This window comes from Cynoglossus semilaevis, chromosome 9, assembly GCF_000523025.1.
Source record: "Cynoglossus semilaevis isolate Cse_v1.0 chromosome 9, Cse_v1.0, whole genome shotgun sequence".
Classification (NCBI taxonomy): Eukaryota; Metazoa; Chordata; class Actinopteri; order Pleuronectiformes; family Cynoglossidae; genus Cynoglossus; species Cynoglossus semilaevis.
In genome coordinates this window covers 10,825,993-10,849,065 of record NC_024315.1, presented here as the reverse complement: position 1 = coordinate 10,849,065, position 23,073 = coordinate 10,825,993, and the positions used below count along the sequence as shown (strand labels likewise).

At 38.4% G+C, this 23,073-nt stretch overlaps 3 protein-coding genes across 5 annotated transcripts; 1 reads left to right on the top strand and 2 right to left on the bottom strand.

The window, feature by feature from the left end:
* Positions 1 to 1,015: 1,015 nt before the first annotated feature.
* Positions 1,016 to 6,995, bottom strand: LOC103383857 (tetratricopeptide repeat protein 39B). The gene is made up of 18 exons (XM_008317170.2): positions 6,374 to 6,995; positions 5,872 to 5,903; positions 5,654 to 5,758; positions 5,140 to 5,271; positions 4,925 to 5,001; positions 4,710 to 4,839; positions 4,483 to 4,585; positions 4,307 to 4,372; positions 4,095 to 4,203; positions 3,921 to 3,988; positions 3,492 to 3,551; positions 3,252 to 3,413; positions 3,054 to 3,145; positions 2,858 to 2,978; positions 2,659 to 2,770; positions 2,464 to 2,581; positions 1,526 to 1,642; positions 1,016 to 1,156 (listed from the first exon to the last, which is right to left on the bottom strand). The coding sequence occupies exons 1-18, from the start codon at positions 6,401 to 6,403 to the stop codon at positions 1,042 to 1,044; spliced, it is 1,749 nt and encodes a 582-aa protein (XP_008315392.1). The 5' UTR covers positions 6,404 to 6,995; the 3' UTR covers positions 1,016 to 1,041.
* A 1,039-nt stretch (positions 6,996 to 8,034) lies between these two features.
* snapc3 (small nuclear RNA activating complex, polypeptide 3) lies at positions 8,035 to 14,244 on the top strand. Of its 2 annotated transcripts, XM_017035100.2 has the most exons (10): positions 8,382 to 8,485; positions 8,518 to 8,530; positions 9,030 to 9,113; positions 9,205 to 9,283; positions 9,399 to 9,503; positions 9,610 to 9,759; positions 10,182 to 10,264; positions 11,412 to 11,570; positions 12,445 to 12,552; positions 12,631 to 14,244. In XM_017035100.2, the coding sequence occupies exons 1-10, from the start codon at positions 8,482 to 8,484 to the stop codon at positions 12,776 to 12,778; spliced, it is 933 nt and encodes a 310-aa protein (XP_016890589.1). In that variant the 5' UTR covers positions 8,382 to 8,481; the 3' UTR covers positions 12,779 to 14,244. The 2 variants fall into 2 exon arrangements, with proteins under 2 accessions (XP_008315393.1, XP_016890589.1); XM_008317171.3 differs by lacking the exons at positions 8,382 to 8,485; positions 8,518 to 8,530 and adding an exon at positions 8,035 to 8,303.
* On the bottom strand, positions 13,722 to 22,860 carry psip1a (PC4 and SFRS1 interacting protein 1a). Of its 2 annotated transcripts, XM_008317172.3 has the most exons (17): positions 22,598 to 22,860; positions 22,185 to 22,276; positions 21,806 to 21,882; positions 21,568 to 21,706; positions 21,359 to 21,448; positions 20,904 to 21,005; positions 19,685 to 19,744; positions 19,325 to 19,385; positions 18,632 to 18,713; positions 18,254 to 18,434; positions 18,095 to 18,174; positions 17,937 to 17,992; positions 17,513 to 17,583; positions 16,524 to 16,625; positions 15,357 to 15,558; positions 14,800 to 14,887; positions 13,722 to 14,389 (listed from the first exon to the last, which is right to left on the bottom strand). In XM_008317172.3, exons 2-17 carry the CDS (start codon positions 22,254 to 22,256, stop codon positions 14,359 to 14,361), a joined length of 1,494 nt encoding a protein of 497 aa, XP_008315394.1. In that variant the 5' UTR covers positions 22,257 to 22,276; positions 22,598 to 22,860; the 3' UTR covers positions 13,722 to 14,358. The 2 variants fall into 2 exon arrangements, with proteins under 2 accessions (XP_008315394.1, XP_008315395.1); XM_008317173.2 differs by lacking the exon at positions 20,904 to 21,005 and having other exon boundaries at positions 22,598 to 22,858.
* Between the last annotated feature and the right edge of the window lie 213 nt (positions 22,861 to 23,073).

Below are 23,073 nucleotides of genomic sequence, written 5' to 3'. Positions count from 1 at the left end.
CAACAAGAACAAAGAAACAAAGCACTGACATAAAAGACCCAGAGCTTTATCCAAGTAAATAAATGTTTTTTTTATTAAATTTGTTATTTCTGTCTAAATGCATAATGATGACACAATGGTGTAGACTTCTATAGAGTTCCATAGAACCAATATCTCTAGCTGCTGTTCAAATATGATGCGACTAAATAAAGTTTTTTTCTTTACCGTGTACACAAATTACTGTAAACCTACAATTAGCTATTTCATTAGTAAGTGCTACATCCTTAACAACCCTCGAAATGTAACTTATTTATTTGTAACCAAAGCTTTAGCAATAACATTCACAAAAGCCACAGATGTAAATACTGTATATATTCCACAGTTTTGCATAATGTTACACCAGTGCGTTCATCTTTCGCAAAGCTCAACAGATTTAGTGACCCCTGGGGGATCCACAAAGTACTGCAGAAAATTGAAAAGACGCTTGAAACATGAATATATTAAAGTATATTTTGAATGGATTTGAACTCAAAATAAGGTACCCTCAATACAATATGAAACATTGTAAACACATTAAAAGTCAATGATCTCTATCCAATTGTCTGTATGAGTTGGTATGAGCCGTTGCTGTTACTGTATATGTAAATCCATAGTCAGATGTTGTAACATGAAGTAAATTACATAAGTTTAAATTACATTTTTCTATTTCTTGATAAAATGTAATATAAATCAGCACATACTGTCCATGCCACTGTCATATGTTGCCACCCTCAAAAACATGACCCTCCCGATACAGTAAATCTGTACTTTTCAGATCATCCACTTGAAGTAACATTAACACAACACAGAATCATTGAATTACTTACTTTAATTAAAAGTATTTTTTTAAAACAAAATACTTTTTACAACAGCTGGCTAAAGGCAGCTAATACTTTCAAGACCTTTATTTACTTTTACTAAACATTTACTTTTGGAGAAGAAACATGACCAAGAAAGATGGTCTTGAGATTTTAAATCAGGTTTATATATATATATATCCCATGAGTCGCATTCCTGGCATCTTTAAGCTGGTGTACGTGAAGGAGGAAGTTTGGCTGAAAATGTGCCCATTGTGTTGAGCGTAGCATGAATTCGGAAATGTAGCCTTGATTCCATGTTGTAGTCTTTGTAGTTCATCCTAAAACAATAACACGTATTAGCATGTGCCGCATATTAAAATGGCGTGGGATAAGACAGCAACTGATTTTACACTTTACCACATCAGAGGAACAGTTTGAGTTAAAAGTTAAAGAAGCAAGGTTAGGTTGGACATGTGCCACTGAGAGACAGTGGATAAATTAGACAAGTAATGCTGAAAATGGAGCAACCAGGAAAGGAAGATCTCAGAGAAGCTACATGGATGTAATCAAAGCGAAGTAGCTTGGCGCCCCCTAAAGGATGCAGCCGAGGAAGGAGTTAGCTTAATTTTTTTTTTCCACATGAAAAAAAAAAAATCAACCAAAACAATCAAGTACAGTGGGTCCTCCATATTATGTCCAACACTTACTTGACATTTTCAATCACTTTGATGGCAGCCTGGATGTCTCCTTTCTGTTTGTGTAGCAGCCCCAGCTCATATATGGTAAATGGCACCAGGTAACTTTCATGCTTTATGTTGTTTTCACTAGAAATATAAAGATCACTTTTGAAGGAATGTTTACAGTCATTTACAGATAATATTTTGCCTTGAGAACGTGGGGGTCACTCTGCCCTTTTCACCCATGAAAATATAAGAATTGTACAATACGTGACGCAGGTAACGGATAAAACCAATCATTAAACACCATGCAGTTTTCTGAAAGCGTTCTGCTACTTTTTAAATTTAACTAAATATAAAAGGAAATTTTTAGTAAATCCTCTTCCTCTCCTTAGTTAATTTATTATCTTACAATAATTTCCCTTTAACTTCCAGTTCATTTCATTTTTAATGCTATGTTAGGAAACACAGCCCTTTCCACACTTTATTAGTCAAGTCACAGAATTTCTGTTTTGGATTGGGTCAAAAACTATATTAAAGTTTGCGTGAACTAAGATAAATTACATAATAAAGTCATTTATGAAGGCTAAAGAGTTTTAGCCTTTTCTACGCCATCTATTGGAGAAATATGGGCATTACAGGGAGAAGGCAGAAGTATAATGATAAAATAAATTAATGATTTTGACAGGTTTGGTGGGCTGGATTAAAAAGCCAAACGGACAGTATCCAGCCCGTGGGCCGTAGTTTGTCCAACTCAGAAGGAGTTGAGGCCAACATTTTGCCAGCAGAGCAGTATTTCTATTGACTCATTTAACACATGTTAAAACTGAATATGAATCTGCATCAAAGTTCATACTTGTCCCACACCCTGATGACCTGGGTTTGATAAGACTACTATTAAAATCATAATCTGAGTAATTTCCTTATCGGGCAATCACATCACTCATGAGTGAAGAGGTGGACCTCACCTTGCAATAACATGATTAAAGCATCGCTCGGCCTCATTCAGACGGTCCAAATGTCTGAGACACAACCCCTTCAGCAGTTGGACAACGCACTGATCATCCAGGTGATACTCGGATGGATCTGAATGAAATAAAAAGATACAAAATGTTAGAGCTTGTAACATAAGAACAACATTACAGTTCTCCTGTGCGTCTTACTTTGATCATTTTTCAGCTGCTCCTCTGCTTTTTCCAGGGTGGTCAAGATGTTCTCGGTCAGCTCAGGCCTTTTCCCAAGTATCGTGAAGCCATTCCAAACGTACATCATTTCCTGGGATGAAAAGATTGATGCTGTAATTTTTGCTGCTTTTTATTTATTTATTTTATACATCTGAAAAGAGTGTCCTACAATTCTTACCAATGCAGGAACAACTAACTTGACAGGGTTAGGGTGAGAGTAACGCTGAGCTTTTTTGGCTGCAAATTTCTCCGTTGGAATAGATTTCCCAGCGATCCGGAGTCTCAGATGATCCACCTGCCTACAAATGCCAGTGCAATTCAAATTTACTGCATTAAGAATACTGTAAACATAACATCCTCTTTCTTTAGCACACCTGAATAACTCCACGACATTCTCCCCTAGTTTAGAGACTTCTTCCTCTGGGAGCATGCTCAAGATGGCTGCCTTCTGGAAAACATAAACTGCCTGCAAGAACAAAGCAAGAGCCATGTATAGTATAAAAAAAGTTGAGTGTGAAGAATATAAGACTCCAGTGATACGCCTCAACCAAACACAAGGTTGCATTAAATACCTGGGACCATTTGCTCTCTTTGCAGAGAAGGTCAGCGTAACGATAAGCCTCCATCCAGTTCTGCTCAAAGGAGTAGGCCCACATCAGCTCCCAGTAACACAGGTGGTGAATCTGATGCCACTCTTCTTGGGCTGCGATACATGCGAGAAACTTTTCCTGGGCCTGCAAAGAAGACCATACACGTTGAATCCCTTTTTCCTGGGGCCGTGTCAACATCTACTGATTAGACCGACAACTCACAAATGTGAAGTTTCCTTTGAGCAGAGCAATTCTGGCAACGTAGAAAAGCATGAGGGCTCCCTGTGGAAAAAAAACAGTACAATTATTGCACATGACCTGAGTCTCTATCAACAACTAGGAATGGCTCGATACAACTTTTCATATATGATACTGATTCTAAAACTTGGGAGTATCTGCCAATACTGATATCAATCCAGCATGCCGTGGGCTGCCGTTGCCGAGGCAACAGTGTCCCCGTTTACAGCATGGTCCGCAAAGTTAAGTTGCACATTTGAGCTTAGGTATCAGATCGGATTGGCTATAGTTGTTTCTTTTTTCTATGTTCAATGCTGAAATTTTTAATGATATAAGACCGATACTGATCCTGAGTATTGGATCAAGCCATCCCTGTCAAGAACAGCACGGCCTGTTATCTGTCAGAATGCTTACATTAGGAAACTTCTCAGTGTAAGGTTGAAGCAAAGTTTCAGCCTCGGTCAGGTCTCCCTCACCAGTACCTTGAAAAAGAAAATAAAATTTATGATAATTTATAAACATAACAAAATATTCTTTATCTGGAATTGTATTTAATGTTGCAATTAAATCCAAAAGTGATGTAGAGACCAAGTATCACTGTGATGTATAGATGAAACATCAGGAGAGTCAGGGCGCTGAGGATGGAGCGCAGGCTGTCGCTGGCCGCACCTTCTCGCAGCAGTGACAAACCCAGGTCCTGTGGGCCGTAACATGTGATCATTGGTTTTGATATACACAACTCTTTTTTCACACACAAAAACTCATACATTAGGACCAAGACACTAGTTCCAGTGACCTACCCTGTCTCCTGAAAAACCCAGAAACTCCATCAGTCGGAGAACTCTTGATGGCAGCAGGGACAGCATCTAATAACAAAAAGACTTTTCTTCAAACAATGTTTAAAAATCCGTAGTTTATCCCTTTATGATAATTCTCATAAATTCTTCATTAAATGCATAATTAGTGAAGCTCTCACCAGATTAAATGACCCAATCCCCATGTTGACACCGCCCTTAAAATGAACATACGTGCTCCTTTTTTCCATGTCTTTGGTAGCATTAGCCATGGCCAGGCAGTCTCTGATTGGATGAAGCACATTCAAAACATTTAGATATTTCCACAGTGCAATAATACATTTTCTTTCCTAGGTGATATATTATTATTTCTCCAGTTTCCCATTCAAACCTGTTCCAAATATCTTACTTGTAAATCTGATAACTGTTTCTTATTTTCATGCCACCTTTGATGAACCCAATAATACTTTCGTCCAGGAATGTAAGCGCTGCCTTCTGGAGCAGAACCTCAGCGTAACACAGCTCTGCATGCAGCTCCTCTGTGAACAGAAATAGGTGGTGCAATTTAATATTCAAACTACTCAGAGGGTAAAATACGACATTCTCCGACCCTTGTCTACTTACCCTCCGTCATACTGTCTGATGGTTGTCTGTACCACATGCTGGTCAGAGTCTCCACGATCCCAGTTTTTTTCCGAAATCTTTTAAAATAAAGGAAGACAAAATTGATGAAGATTACACAACGAATAGCAAAACAATAAGATTGATGGTAAAACTCTGAAAATACATTCATAAGGAACATTTTAAAATTATAGGAAGCAAAAATGTATATTTTTTACCCTTGGCACGTCTGCAGTGACTCTCTCAATGAAGTCATGGCAAGATCCATGTCCTTTGGGTCAAAGGTCATTCCAGCTTGCATCACCAGGATACTGCTGTAGCCCATAGCGTGGTACATGCTTTTACTCTTCCTGGTAAACATAAATGCCGTTTTTTTTCCTTTAAAAAAATACATGTGTAAATGTACATAAAGAGCAACTGACATACATGTGTTCAAGTCTTGAGCCCCTCATGTATGAATGTGACAAAAAGAATGCCTAATAAGATGCAAATGATATTCATTTTTAACCACCTTCCGCTGAAGAGCAGCATGATAGCCAGGTGAGACCAAGGAAACCTACTGGAAATACCACTGGGGTCAACTGCTAATCTCAGGTTTTTACCATTTGGAGATTTATCACATATGCTGTTTATCTATTATAAACTTATTTATCTATTAGACTCAAACACACCATAACATCTTCAACTTGAAGTCAAACTTAGTTTCATCATGTTCAATGAACTTAAACACACCAGGGCTTTAGAGCGGCTAAAGCATCAGAAAATCTGTTGTTCAGGAACAGTTCCAGGGCAGCAGAGCATTCCTTCACTGCAGTCTCCAGGTCCATTGTCGATGATCTGATTAAAGATAGAAGAACTGTAAGACACACTCTTCTTTTATTGGCAGATAACATTTTTCATTATTTTGATCCTTTATGTGATCAGTAAAAGCAGGTTTTAACCTCACTTACACTGTCTCATCATCGGTGTTCTTGAGGTTCACCTAGAGCAAACAAAAAAGTATTCAAAACATGTATCTAGACGCGCGCGCGCGTACACACACACATACACAGAGGCGGGCACACCGTAACCTGAACCTTATCCCTAACAGTAAAACCTAATTATAATCCGCAACTTTATCTAAACTTCAACCAAAGGAATAATGGTTATCTCTCTAGACCGGGTTCTGGTCTCCATTAGGACTACAGGTATCAAGAGGACCACCAACGACGTCGGAAATAGTCATAAATAATCAAGAAATACATACACACCAACACGACCCGATGCGGTATAAACTTAACACCGCAGTGGAGTTTTGATTTTACACCCATTAAGGTGATATTAACCTTTAACTCAACGACGTCTTACTCGGGTTGAGCGACGTATTGGAGTTAATTGTTGCTGCTAGTTTAGTAAATCTAACTCGAATCAAACGACACATTAAGAGTGAAGGGTGAAAAAAATGAAATTTACCTCCGACAGGTTAATGTCTGTCGTCTCCATTTGATGCCGGATGGGGTTGAATGGCTTGTTGTGACGGTTGGAAGTAAATTAAATGAGAAGAAGAACAATTAAAAGAGCCTTATTTCAAAACAGCGATAGACTGATAGTAGTGATTTGATCAGCCGCTGCATTTATTTGCTGAAAGAAAAGGGAGTGGTTTCGATTTGTAAACCCAACCTTCAAGATATTTTAAAATCCCTCCCGCGGCGTAGAGATATCAATATTTAACAATTATTAGAAAAAACCATGCGTTAATTTTATAAAGATTTTCTTAATTAAAAAAATTAAATCGAGAGAGGGCCGCCCTGTGTTATATTTAAGACTACGATTGTGTGAAAGGTAAACGCCAGGGGCGCTGCAAGGGATTCTGGGCACCAGGAAAGGATGTGACAATGAACCCCTATGTCATAGGGCCTATGAGATCAGATGCATCGTAATTTATCTTTGATTCTGGAGAGAATTTAAAGTTACAAAAATTACACAATATTAAATTAGTAAAGAAGATGGTAGTAAGCATACCAACAACTTTGTAATTCCCCCTATAAACTGGAGGAGAAGATTTGAAAGCGTTTGTGCTACTAATTATGTTACCTAAGGACAAGCCCGCGGCCCCCAGCTGCGGAATGACCTGTCAACAAAGGTTACACTCAGTTATCTCCAAAAAGAGTGCTTCATTTATTTTCAATTTACCGTTTCTGATCCACATTCATGTGATGTCCCTGTATAACTAATTTGTTCTGGTGGTTTTGTCAGTCCTCCTGCAGTGCTACAACTGTTCTTTGTAGTAACCCGAACCCTTGAAAACAGTTAGTTACATTTTTCACATAGAAGATGGAGAATTATTCCATACCTAATCAAGCTAAAGCTTCTGTTCTGTAGTGGTGGAAATAGAAAATGTAATAATTTTGTTTTCACCATGTGACAATGTTGTCATATTACCTTAGCTGACATTTTTTAATACTAAAATATTTGTTAAAATATACTAATTTTATAGTCAACATTCACGTCCTAAACAAGAAGATACAAATAAATGGCAAACTATGCATGGCAATATTGAGTGTATATATTATATAAAATACATCATATTTTTGTTTCTTTTAAAACATCAAAGATGTTTACACTGTTTAAACACTTTTTTAAAATCACTGTCTGACATTATACCAGATTAACTTTTTCATTGATTTGTATCCATTTGGCAAAGTAATAAGAAAGAGAATGTTTTATATTATTCATTATAATTTTCTTTACATCATTTCAAGTTGTCATAAAGTCAAGTTCACATAATGGTAAAATTACTCTACTGTTAAACTAACGTTCAACTAAAACTGAGTGTTTAACAGGTTAATTGAAAACATTTTATTTAATTTGTTGAAAACATAAAGTGTGTAACATGATAATCTAATCTCTGGACTATTTTATAATTATTATCTGTCTTGAGGCATCTCCACGTGTCTTTTAATGTATATAACTTGCATTTACAAATGTATACAAAAGTATCTATTCACAATAATATTAAAATAAACCATAAAATAAATATTGAAAAGTAGATTTATATTTTACAAAATGAAAAAATATGCTCTGTAACTCTAACCTGTCTCTACGTCTGCCTTCTACTTTTCCTTTACTACAATACCCATGATCCTCTGCGCTGTGACGTTAGCGGAATCATGGCAGCCTCCAGAACTACTATGGAGAACGAAGACAACATCCCGGAATATGAATATGTTGATGTCAATACCAACGTTTTTCACATCGGCTCATTCCAGAGCGAGTGGCTGAAAAGACTGAGCCCCCAAGAGTGGTCCTACCAGCAACAGGACGAGACAGAGTTCGACGCGAACTTCGCTAAAGACATGCAGATCAATGCGCAGACCATGGACGCGCTCAAGTCCGTCTGCAGGTATATTAACCCACATCATATATAGGTATATAGTGTATACCTACATATACAGTATGTTTAGGTGAGGTTTGTAACAGTGCCTGGGAATGGGTCATTAGTAAGTAATGTGCTGTTTTACAGTGAAACAGTCCAAGAGCATGAGGGAGAGTCTACTTTTGATTTAAGTTAGCATCAATGGATGTGAATGGAGGGGTTGTGAGCAGTAATGTCCCTGTGTGCACAGTGACGTGAGTAGGTCGCTCATCTCTGACACAAGGAGGGGTTGTGAGCAGTAATGTCCCTGTGAGAGGGTGTTTACACTCAAATGAGACACTTATGCCACGCTGACGCCAAACTTACGTCTAGCCGTTATCCATCGCTCTCTAAATGAGTGAGAGCGTTAGATAACAGTCAGACCCCCACTACAACCCCACCCTGTGTGATATCTACACAGGTGTAAAACGATTGGATTAGGATTCATTCAACATTTGCTAGGTTTCAGTGAGGGACATGAACTCAAACCTGGCAATCAACATGTGATTATAAATTAAGTTCTCCATCATATTTGAATGTTCTTTGAATTCAAATAGAAAAAGTGTTACACACCAACGTAAGGTCAGATTGGTTGAAAACTACTTAATGGTCTTTCAGGGTTGATAAGAGACCTGCAGTGACTCCAATAGTCCTGATAAAAATGATTCAGGATATGTTAACAAAGGATCTTGATTTTTCATCCTCTCTTTTCAGCTATGATTCCCTTTGTTGTCACCCCGAGGAAGAGAAGCCTGATATGGAAACAGTACCTGAGGATTCTATTCTTAGAACACTTTTGTAAGATTGCTTTCAGCATCTCAGCAGTCACACTGTATTCAATGTCACCCAGCATATTTACTGTAAACTGTCTGTGATTGTCTTTGGTTAGACAGAGGAAAAAAAGACAAGATTACAAAGCCTCTCTGAAAATCCACAAGAACAGACACGATCTCTATGCAGAAGAACTAGTAAGTGTGTTTCCGTGTAGTCGACAAATGTTTAATTAACATTTTTACAGGCCAAACTAGCTCAACAACTTTTAAGAACTTAGCAGCCTAACTGAATTTTCTGCTTGATTTCCAGGACAGATTAACAGTCGTTCGGAAACCAGACACTGTCACAGACATGTTGCCAGAGGGAGAGATCATCCTAACCATCAACATTTACTACCCTGCTGTTTTTGATAAAGTACGTGACATATTTATTTTGGCATGCTGACGACCTTTACACCACACTGAGACTTCTGTCTGTATGGTGCTCTCCACGGTAATCACAGGTGTTTTTTTCCCCTCAGTTTAACTATGTAAGACCCCACATGACTCTGCTGATGACTGGCTCCCACACTTTGGCTGAACTCAGAGACGCCATTTGTTGCGTCAGTGACTTGCAAGTGTGCGGCGAGTTCAGCAACACACCAGACGTGGCCCCGGACTTCACAAGTAAAGTAAGCACATGTGCATTTACACTGTGTGGGAGAACATTTGTATTTGGCAACCTCACTCGGAGCTGATGATTTTGTGGTAGATCACCTGTGTCCACACTTTTTTGGCTTGGGAGCTACCATTCAGATGACCAGGAATGCATGATGCACAATTCAATTCTTACAGTACAGTATATGGTCACTACTACACACTATTGAATTATATGTATTTTTTAATTCTATTTTAATTGCTCTGGATCTACCAGCACTCCCCTTTTGCGATCTACTGGTAGACCCCGATCTACTTATCTGTGGTGTATCTTGATTGACCGCTGTGATCATGTGACTGTAATAGTGACAGCTACTAAAATGTCTCTTGATACTATGTTCTTTGTAAGGCTGTCCTACCAAACCCGTCTTCATGTGTGTCTTTTGTGTCTTTACAGGACCTTTATAAGTCTGCATTCTTCTTCTTTGAAGGGATTTTCTACAATGACATGCGATTCCCTGAGTGCCAAGATATCAGCATGTGAGTTTATCAGTCTTTGAAAAGTTGTGCTGTAGAGAGTTACTGCAGATGAAGCTGCTTATTGACGATGACTTAAAGCTGAATTCACACTATTGTCACATGGGTATCATTGACATGCTCCTGAGTTGTTTTTGTTTGAATAATCAAATACTCTATAAGGCTGATGTAAATGCTGAATGCCATCTGGCTGTGAACCAAATGGCATTCAGCAGTGTGAACAAGTCCATTTCAGTTTGGGGTTTATTAAATCCTTGTGATCCAGATGTCTGAACACACTCCTCACAGTTATTATAATAGTTACAATTACAGCAGAACATTGATTGCCCTTGATTTGCTTTAATGACATGCTGAAAACTGTTGATGATGATTGTAAAGTGTGTGCACTGCATTTTAAAAGTCATTGATGGCATCTATCTGGTTATGTTGTTAAACGTCACAAATATGTAGGCAAGGAATTTAGAGCTTATTGCTGAGTCGATTCTTCCAATTAGAAGTTGATAAAAGTTTAATTGAAAACATCCAAACTTCCCCTCAATATTTTAAATATTTCATCCACTACATTACTGTGTTGAGGGTCACAGGGTGACCTGAAACCAATCCTGGCTGACCCCTCACAAAGGTTGGACAGGTCACAAGTTCTTCACAGAGCAACAAGGAGACAAACAATCCAAGACACTCTCAAACTTACAACACACTACAAGACTGTGAACTCACAGGCACCACAATCTGGTATAGATATATTTTTTGATAAACCAGAATCCATCAGACAGCAGTGTTCAGTAAATCTGCTGATGGTATTACAAGAGGAACCTTTGCTTAGTTTCTTGAAATTTTCCTCATCAATAATTCATGGTAGTTTAAAGTGTTGGTACTAATCATGAATTAGGTGCTTGTTTTCATTTGACGTAGTGTGGTGAAGATCCCACGTGGAGACAGAAAACACTCAAGGGCACATCACCCTTCACTCATTAACCATTTCCAAATCACATCATTGCATGTAAGCGTCTACAACCTAAGGTCATCGGTTTTAGTCAGATAGACTGGTGTACAGTATATCTCTTTCATTCAGCATTATTATGCCGTGTAAAAATCTAAAACAGGTAGGAACCTCAAGCTGTCGCATGACACACTTGTGCTTGCACCACAGGACGATCATTGAATGGGCAAAGTCCCACAACTTCCCTCCCTACAGCCAGGCCGGGATGGAGGACACTCGCTTTTCGGATTTGAAAGTAAAAGTAGGCTTTCCGTACCTGTACTGTCACCAGGGAGACTGCGAGCACCTCGTCATCATCACAGATGTCAGGTTAGTGTCATAGGTTTATGGCTCTGCCCTAATTCCAGACCCAGAGGCGATTTTAACTTATCAACCACTGATGAATATTTTAGGCTTTGTTCAGAAACTATAGGCACGGGGGTTCAACCTCATGCAGAAATATTAGATTGATATATAAATGTTAGAAAACCAACTCTTTTGTGTTCTTCTGTAATGAACTGGGTGTCATAATGTTAGGATCTTGGTTAATTGAATAAAATATACCATAAAAATATTTTGAGAGAGGAACTGGGATACTGGGATATAAAAATGTCAGGAGTGGCAGAAAAGTATGGGATACACAACATTAACAAAGCCAGCGAGACAATGGTTAGCTGTGCAGTACAATCTGAAGTATGGAGCTCTTACCTGACCTGAACCCATCTGTCACTCTGATTGCACCGCTAACCACTGTCTCACTGGCCTTGTTGATATTTTTCCTTCAGTATCCCAGTTTCTCTCTGGAAATCCAGATGCTGAGATTGTCACTGCGGGGAGACATGATTGGAAATGAGCAGATCAGAGGAATACAATTGAACTTTTGTGTTTGAATTGAACACCAGTAAAAATATCGTCGCCTTTTGCTGATACTGATAAACTAGATGTTGAATTGTGCTACCTCAGTGCACTCTGCACGATGAGAAGACTTTAAAGCACCTCGTGGACAGACAGGATTTGACTGCTGTCATAAGACTGCAGTGCTCATTTGGTTTCATCACACCAAAAATGCGTGAATGTCAATTAGTTGCTGTGAGCAGGGCAATCGTACATGAAAGCAGCTCTCAATATTACAAATGTGTGACCAATGTCTGCTCTCATCACTCATGACTTTGGCTCAGGCTCTTCTCTCTTTTACACACTACAGACTGACACACAGGGACGACTGTCTGGATAAGAAGTTTTACCCGCTGCTCATCCACAAGCACAGAATAGCCACCCAGAAGTGTGCAGTCTGCCACATCTTCATTGGAAGGTTTGTAAAACTTTTGGAAGACATTAGTTTTTAAAAATTGTATCCCTTTAAAACTGAGCCTTCAATTCTCGTTAACAGGTGGTTCACAAAGAATGATCAGTTTGCTCCCAGTGACCCTTGTCTCTTCTGTGAAAAATGTTTCCGAATGCTTCATTACGACAGCGAGGGGAAAAAGCTTGGTAATTTTGTTGCATATCCCTATGTTGACCGTGGTGCCTTCAACTGAAGTTGTCCCCCTAGTGAGATGCACATATCACCGAGTTAAATGCTGTACAATACAGTTTTAATATCTTTCTAATGAGAGAAATTTTTTTTTTGTTCTTTTTTTGTCAAATATTTTTGCTTTGACAAGAATTGTTTGTCTGCAAACTTATGTTCTATTTTGAAATGAATAAAAAAATGTTGAATTTAAAGGATCTCAGTTATGTATTGTGTATTACATTAGTTTTGGGGGGTAATACAATTTCCAGAATTCCCAACCAGTCCATAGCACAAGAATGTTTTGGGATTGTTATTTTATAGTAAAAAACACAAAGAATTTCAATGAAACCTGGTGAAACAGATAAAAGACACCAGACTGACTTCTCTTATAATCATGCTCAAAAACAAAGCAACAGAGTGCAGAAAATCTTAAACTGATGAGTCAGACAGTGAAATATGATGAAATAAGTGTTTGGATAGTTACTCAGCAGCACACTCCCTTCAGTTTCTACTTTCAAACTCCACTTAACTACATGAAAGAACATTGTAATGCCTACCAAACTGCTATTGTCATTGAGACAATATAAACAGATGGTTATGCACCTCAACCACTGTGGTGCATGTGAAGACAATAGTGATATGAAAGTTGATATGCCTTACTAAAACTTTCCATGCAATAGCACCACAATCTACTAACTCACAGCAAAAAAGTTAGTTTGATTCTCTAGTGTACAAGTGGTTTCCTGGGGGTCCTCGACTTATGTCATAGTTCTGTTCCTATGATATGATGTAACACTGACCTACACTAACACAGTGGTAACACAATCCATTGACAACCTACAGGTGGTGAATGTAAACAGAGGCATGTACTGTGTGTAACCCTGTGTGATGACGCATTCTCTAATATTGAAGGTTGGTCCGTGTGTGTGTGTGTGTAAAAGCATTTTAAAACAATACCTGACAGTCAGTGTTGTCTATAGACTACTTTAATATGAGATGCTGAGACAGGTCATAAAACAAGCACAAAAATACTCTTATTTACAACCACGTGTTAAAATACCACGGTTGAGTAGACACTTGAATGCGGCAAACAACCATTCGCAAGCTGCGGAATTTTCTTTGTCCACTTCTGAAGGCAGCAAGTAGCAGAAATTGTCACACACCAACAGTTTGTTATGGAGGAATCTGTGGGTGAAGCACATCTATAAATAATTCAGTGGTGTGACATTATTAATTGCCAAAGACAAATTCAAACTTGTACCAATCAACAAAACATCTCTCCCACAAAAGGAATGCTGCCAGATGTAATAATTTTAGTAAGAGCTAAGTTGACACTGTTCCAGAATAACAACTTCTTGAGCTTTTGCCAGTTATACCTTAAGCGACTATGCAGATAGGAAAGAAAAAGGAGTACACATATTAAAAAAATAAACCAACTTAGTCATTATTTTCATGGTTAGAGATGTTTGATGTGTTGGACAAGTCTTTGAGCAGCAAAACAAACTGTCAGTCAACTGGAAACCAGTGTTGAAGAAGAACAGGACAGAGGAACCGGGTCAGTGATCCCAGTGTGGACAAAAGACCGCCAGCCAATGTGGTGGACACTCAGGTGGTTTCTTCCTGAGCGTTTGGAGTGCTGGAGTCAGAAATAATGAAAGAAAAAGGTCAAAATGTAAACAGATTTTCATTTCAGCTAATTCAACATTTTTATTTATCAATATTTCTGATACATCCGATCGGTTCTTACGGTGTCTGTGATTTGCTTTTTGCCGTAAGTCGAAACTCACATATCAAACATAAGTACCAATGTGACTCACCAATGCTAACACAGTGGTAACATCATAATCTAGGACCTAAAGAAGAGTCTGACTTACACCTAGGGGCCATAATGAGGGACAAAAAGTCCCTCCCCCCCAAAAAAAACCCCAACACAAACAAGGAAGCGAATGCAGCACATAATACATTTATGGGAGATAGCGACTTAACCACAAAACGCTGTAGGTCAAAAAACAAATACACTGTCCTTCTGCTGTTTGTGTACAGTACCTGTAATTTTTTTCTGAGACATCTTCTGGTAGCTTTTCAGTCTCCTGCTTCTTCTGTTCAGAACCCGTGTCCCCATTTGTCAGCTTGTCTTTAGGCAGTGAACAGGGGGAGACAAACAACGTGAGATAACAGGAGTACACAACCTAAGCCAAAGCCATGTGACGACACAGGCACAGCTGAGACCAAACCACACTGAGTTCAACTTCATTTAACAACTGTTTGGTGTGTCCCGCTACAGTGGAACGTCTTTCTCACGGCTGTTCTTCTAAGTGGAAGATAAACATCATCCAGACAGTTCACATGAACATGGATGCGGTTGCACATGTCTCACTACTGTCCACTACATTTGACGTCTTCCAGGGAGACTGAGGACATACTGACTGAAGGCACAAAAATGTCTCTGTTCTCTCTAGAGATTTCTGATGTGACATCACAGGAATTACAGCAGCATCCTGATTTACATGTTGAACGTATATCCAGAACGATTATTTATTATTATCATTATTATTTATATGATAATGTTGTGTGTGCAGTGTGTATTACAGGTGACTCTGTACCTGAGTTGTTTTCCTTGGCTTGTTCAGTCTTCTTCATGGCTCCTTTCTTTGCCTCTTCGTGCTGTTTCTGTTCTGCTAAAGACTTGTTGAGCACCTGGCTGAGCACACTGTCTCCTTCACCGACCAGAAACATGCTCTTAAACTTGTTGTACAACATAGTGGCCTTATCCATGATATCCTGACTGGCCTTGAACCTGCGGATCTGCACAGTAAATAAAAACATTTAGTAAAAAGGTAAACCTCCCCCCAAAAAACAGCATTAATTAAATATTATATAATATTTTTTACTCTAAAATGTCCTCATAATTTAATCAGTTCAGGTCATCTGAAGCTCTGAGGCTGTTCAACACACAACATACTTTATGTAAATAGACAGAAGCCCTAGGTTAGGTTTTAACAGTTCCAGGAAGGAAGAAAACAACTCACAAATCACAAGTCACACCATCCCCATGCTCAGAAACGAATACATTATTAATACATTTTAACATGATGTAAGTTCCTCTTTAGAATAGTTGTTTAACAGTCAAATACTTTTTAATTGAATGTCAGAGTCTCTGCAGTGGATTAATGCTTGTCGATTTTATTTATTTTTTTATCACGTTCATTGCCCCCTTGCGGTGAAAAAGTATAACGGTTTGCGGGCTAACGTTTAGTATATAAAACAATTAAATGCCGAACACTGAATTGTGATACAAGCAGACGATGACAGCAAACTGTATATGCTGTAGTTAGATCGTTTGGCCCTTAAACATGTGTATTTAGTATTAATTCATGAGTAATAAAGACATAATATAAAATTAACATCAACAACATTCTCCCCAGCATTACTGTATTATGGCTAACTTGCTATTTTACTATACCGTATTTTTACATCCAGTAAATGTACCTGGTAAATTTAATGTTGTTTAGACTAATGTACAACAATCATTATTTTTGGTTTTAGCTCATTTCAACTATAATGCTAGAACACATTAGCTTGTGTAAGATGTAAGTCTTTAGCATAACACATTCTACATGGGATTAGCACTAGATTAGAAGAAGTAAACAATAAGTGTTTAGGGAAATTCCAGTTATTTTTAGGGGGGACAAGCTAATTAATTTATTTTAACTGGTTCAATTTGAACTGAGAATGCACCATTGACCAATCACCAAGCTGCATTACCGTACCTTTTTGAGAGTGGCAATGAGTTCACCGTGTTTCTGCAGATGCTGTGTTGTCACCTGGAGGCCACTGATCTCATCTAATGCTTCCAGACACTTCTTCACATCCTGGAGAGTTGGAGCAGAAGGGTAGGTCAGATGACGCAATCAAGGGGAGCATAAACATTTAAGACAACAAATGTGAGTGACAAGAACATAGACCTGTGTTTCCCGAACGTTTTTGAGCCACAACACATATTAAATTAAAAGAATTCCACTGCCGCTACCCCTTAAAACTGTGAAAAAAGTATAAGAGATTAAATATAACGATCTCCAAGTTTCAATTTAGTCCATATTTATCAATCGTTATCACTGCTGTCAAAGTGATATCACTAATACTATTGTTTCAATGACACCAGATGGAAATGCAGATTTACAAGTCATCTGCTGCCACCTAGTGGAGACAAACGTTATCGTTATGAACAAAGACAAGTTATTTGCAGTAAATAAATACTAAATTTCACAGTCTGTCATAACACAAAAATGTGTCTCGGCATAGTGGTTGGGAATCACTGTCATACATAATGATGGAAATATTTGTTAGTGTCAGCTGAAAGCAGATAAGTGATGTACTACAATACTGTCCATTGAAAAATGCCATGACAGCAGCAGACTGAAATGTTTCCAGAAAATCTGACTTTTTTAAAATGTTATCTGTGACAGGCCAATTAGTCATTAATTTCCCTGCTTTTCCAGGCCACATGCAAACAAAACCAGCCTTTTTGAAGGCAACCCTAATACTGATGTAGACAATTGAGTAATTCTCTGATGTGCCAAGTATGTAGTTCCTCTGTCGCGCTAACTACTACCTTGTGTGATAAAAAAAAGAAGAAAACTTGACAATTATGAATGAAATAAGTAATTACCGCAGGAAGATGCCACTACATATTACGGATGACTAGAATGACAATTCATACCATTTCAACAGTTTTTAATTTGAGAATAAATGAACTTACAGGGTTGTCTATTTTCAGGGAAATCCTGATTTCATTGTGCAGTCTTTGAAGTTTTAGGTCCACGGACATTTCTGAGGAAAAAACAAACAAACAATAATGTGGTGGTGTGTTTGTGGCCTTCATTGAGGACTGTTTTTAATGAGTCTGACTGTTCAATGAGTATGTACTGTGGATGTGTCTGTGTACAGAGAGACAGAGAGAGAGAGAGAAAACAATGATGCCCAGTGCTGCAGCTGCCACATGCTTTTGTCCAATGACAAAACTAACAACTAATGAGTTTGTCTGTAACACCTCTGAGTGATGGGCTGCTTCAATGAATCTACAAGCTAAGCTCTGTTCTGATGTGCCAAACAGAGTGGTCTACATGGTCACTGTCCATGCTGTTACCCATTGAGAGAGTTGATAATCAGATAAAAGTGTTGACCTTTTTTCTTAGCTCCTGTTTTCTCTTCATTTTTCTTCCCGTCGTCTTTGCTCGCACTAAAAGACATCAACAACCACAGCAGGTCAGATCAGTCATCAAGTCCTCTGAGGACAACATTACCTGAAGACACATATTATACTCGGCTCGTAAACACTCACTCTTTGGGGTCATCAGCTTTCCGTCGACGCACATCCTTGTCCGTTTCAGAACTTTGCTGTCTTTTTCTGCCTTTGTTTTTCTACAGTTGAACACAAGGAAAATTAGTTTGATGGACTGAAACCTGACCGTTGGTTAGTTACTTAGTATTAGACACCTGCCTCTTCATCGTCTGAAGCAGAGGAGACATCATCCTTGGACTGCTTCTTCCTTTTGGCTTCTGGCTCCTTCAAGTCATCTTTTCCTTTACTGTCCTCTCTCTTCTTCCGTTTCTCCTCCTCTGCACTCTTAGACTTGTCCTCTGGCGCCCTCTTTCTTTTCCTCTCAGACTCAGCGGTGTCCCTAAATGTATTTGTTACAACTCATTATGAAGACAAACTTCATTTCTTGAGACTTTGTATTGTGACATGTTGTGACTGTTAAATGAGTCAGTCTTTTTCATAACATTTACAAAGACGTCACCATTTGCCATCACCTGCCTCAGTTAGTGAACCTTACCACTAATGTGCACTAATGTCAAACTACACTGAAGTATTTACATTTCACTTCCGGAGCCTTGTTGGTCTTGCAACAACTTTTCACTTCTGGGCTTTCTGCCTCTTCGTTTCGGACCGTCTCCACCTGAGACATCCCATAAACACAAACAATATTAGCCACATATCAAACTGATGAAGCCAAAGAGACAAACATGAAGTAAATGCAACATTCAGGCTCTATGGGTAAAGAAGGTTTTCAGACACAATATTAACATACACAAGTTACTATAAAACCAGAGCTAGATCAGTGCCAATTTCACTAAACCTGCATCAGAACTGTTAATAAAATAAGCAATCAAAGCTGTATGTTCATCTCACTGACTGACTGGTGGAATTTGCTTCCCTCCAACCGCGTACACCAGGAGTACAGAAGAATTGAAATCATATTGTGTCATACAGCTACATGCATTTAATCAGTACACAAACATATAATGTGTATAAAAGTATGTTCAATTTATATTGGTAAATATATTTTAATGTTTTCAATGCAGGTAGATCACGATCGCACTATAGTACTTGATACACCGGCTCCCTCTAGTGGTAGATTTTGGAATAAATAAAGCACCAGTTACAAATTCACTTTTATTTTATTTATTTTAACATGATTTATAGGAAGAAATAACGCTATGTTTTTTTCTGTTAAACTATTGTAAAAACAGTGAATAAAAACGCTCTCATTATGAGGGCAGAGCTTACCTGAAAGACTAACAGGACTTGCTGGAGCATCATCTTTTTCTGTCTCTTGGTCAACTTCACCCTGAAAAAAAAAACACACCAAAAACACCACCAACAACAAAATCTATTATTTTAAGGGATTGTTGCAAAAAAGAAAAATGAGAATTATGTTCTTTTTGTACCAAAGAACTGCATATCCTTTCTTTTTCTTCATGAAAGTTTGTGACTTGAACTGGTGTGCAAAATATGGACACTCCAATGTGTCGACATGCATGATATTGTTGGTCATTTTGAACCAATCAATATAATTTTGTCAACATAATACAAGATATATATTTATACTCTATGTACTTAAAAAACCAAATGAGAGCTGCTACCAACCTTCTTCTTCCGTCCTCTCTTGGGTTTAGGAACATCTGCGGACTCACTCTGAGCTGTATCCTGAAACAGCAGAATTTTATGAACTTTGTGTACAATGTCAATAACAAAAAGAAAAACTACAACATAGAGAAGGGACCAAATGTCCAAAAGTCCACACATATATAATTTGTCTTTTTCATGTTGCTACTATAAAACAGTACCTTTGTTGCAGAATTTAGACAAGTCCCAGTGTTTTACAAACTGCAACTTAATGCAGCTGTCAAAGTCAAATAAATCTGAAAATTTCACATCAAAGCGCTTTTTTGATTTTAACTTACTGGAGGGAAAAGAAAAACAGTTATCAACTCTTGGAAATTATTACACAGAGAATTCAAGATAAATCAAAATGACTGAAAACCCACAAAGGGTGCTTTTTCTCCACAAAGCACAGAGAAAGCCATGCAAAAGGAAAGTGACATGAACTCATTCCAACCAGGCTAAACTTTATCTGGACACTGCAGTTAGTCACACAGGGTTAGACTATATCTACTAATAACAACTGGAAACAATGAGTTGGCTAAGTATACACACAACCACACACACACACAGATATACACACACAAGTATACACACAACCACACACACAGGTGTAAAAGAAAATATATTTTGGAGTTTTTTATTGTTATTTTAGAGAGTATTTAAGATGGGTTAAGGAGCATTAGGGGGAAGAATAAGAAAAAAGAACGATGTGAAATGGAACTTACAGCATCTATCAATTGTAATGTGACAACTATGATATGTGAATGTGAGTGAGTCAACTTCTTTGATGGCTAGCCAGACCTATGTTCTTCACAGAATATCAAATTAAACACAGTTTACAGGCTCTGGAGTTTTCAGGTCTTTAAACACATTTGAACCAAAACTGATCAATGTAATATTTACCGTCAAACCCTGGATAAATATAGTAGTCTAGCAGAAATATTTTGCCAGTTCTGTGTGTTGTTCATGTGTCTGGTGTGTGGTGTAAATGTAGAAAACCCAGGATGACCTCTTTAATTTAAACACCATGCACCAAAAAACAAACAAAAACAAAACTGGCCTCCATCGATTGTTATGAGCCCAACAAAAACAAACCAGCGGGTAAAAAACAAAAGGATCACCAAGTGTCACATGCTTTCCTACAGGGAGGGGATCAGACAACCTGCACCTGCTTATGTATCCCAACATGCAATGTACGTACATCCTTGTTCTGAGGACCCTGCTCAGTGATCAGAGACCCTTTCTCCTCCTGCTCCTCCTTCTCTTCCTCCTCATTTTCCTGCTCAGCCTCACTTCCTGGAACCTGAATGCACCCGAGACACAGCATAGGACGCAGTGTCGTGGGGTAAGCATGTCTTAAAAGGAAGAAAAGTTAGCCAGGGCCCTCCCGTTGCACACACCCCCTATTCTTAGCATACCACGGACCTTCCTAAGGAGCGGTGTGTATTATTCTCATACCAGTGTAACTAATGTAAGAACAGTGTTTCTGTCTGCTGGGATGTGTCCTTTAGTATGAGCAGCACACATGGCATGCAGTAGAGAAGGATCAGAAAACACAGCAAAAGAAGAAAATGAGCTGACAAAGTACAGAACAACAGCATTTGAATGCACTGAAGCAGCTGTGGACAGGTGTTAACTCACACAGAACTAACTTACTTTGGACTTGGACTCCTTGTTCTCCATCTCCTCCTCGTCTTCTGGGCTGCTGTCAATATCCTTGTCCATAAAGGATGCTGGAGGAACCGGCTTTAAGCAAAGGCATCAAACAGTGAATTATCAATAAACTACTTCAAATCCAGAGCCTTTTTAACATTGTAAAAATGTGTATATTTTTAACATGTCTATAAATAAAACTGATAACATACCTTGGGGGCAGTGAGCTCAACTTTTGGGTTGTTCTCAATCTCCCATAATCCCTCATTAAAGCCTTTTCTTTTGTTGGGCTTAGCATATTTGTCTTTGTTGGGCTGGTATGGAAAAATATCTTTTGGACCAAGAAAGGCTCTGTTCAAAAAAAAAAAGAAGAATTTAAGAACACCTTTTCCATGTCACACACTGAGTCTTAGGTCATCACAAAAAAATTAATATACAACATTAATTTACGTTTCATGGGTGCCAAAGAAGAAGATGGGAAACTTGATGTTGGATGGCTTCACAGCACCATCTGGGACTTCATCAATCTGTCAGGGAAAAGCAAATATTATGTATACCAGAGTTACGGTATAGACGACAAGTCACTGGACCCAAAGTGTTTTGTTGACAGTTAAAAAGTATTGTGTTGTCAATGGGTCATTTTCAAAATCATTTTATATGATCAAGACTTGTGTCTATGTGAATGCAATTCTACTTCATAAAGATGTGATGATGATGTTTTATTAAATAACTCCAACAACAAAGGGCATGCTATATTCACTGTACATGAGAGATCTTCTACTCTGTGCTGATTTAAACGAATTTGCATATGAATGAGCTGCAGACTCACCCTTGCAGGCCAGTGAGGATACCCCTTCATTTTGGCGAAAATAAGATCACCAGGTTTCCAGTCTCGGGTCATGGTATAAAAACGTTCACAAGCTGTAATTAACGAGAAATACATTTGAATTAATTTAAACTTGTTTGCACATCGTCTAAGCGTCCGATATCACCACCAGTGATTGTGTTTCGTTTACAGTAGCCGTTCATTCAAATGTGACTCATGTTAATATGACAGGACAAGTCCTGTCGTGTCAACGTCGACAGTCTGACCTCAGTGAGAGTCACTGAGTGACACTGACACTCACAAGAAGCTACACTCCCACTTCAACACAACCACAATAGTCCCGCTGCTCTCAACATGAAGCTACGAGAAGCTCGAAACCCCGGACAGTCCCCAGTCTTCACATTGAAACACAGTACCTTAATTTGCACTTGCTGCGGCGAATTATTGACACAGGAAGAATATATTTTGCAGAAAAACACGCAGGGCTTCTTTTCCGCACAGTAAACGGAAACACGTTCTTCTCTCCCGCGCAGGACGTTGACAGTCCGTACCATTATCTGACTTAACTAGGGGGGAATCTGTTTTCGGTTGTACCATTACTCGACTTCAATGATTTATAACATAAACTTATATTGATATAAAACTCGCGTAGTCATTGTAAAACAGGACGTGTATTTGTGGCTAGCATTTAAAAAAATAATTTAATTAGGTAAAACCATTCAGCCGGGCATCTCCACATACAAAGATCGTGTATATAAACATTTTCACATGATGAATGTCCGTCAACACAGACACACGCCATATCCTCGCAACTTAAGAATATTTTAAATTAAAACATGTTTGTTTTCATCGACAATTATTATTATTCGAACAGAATAATAAGGAGATACAC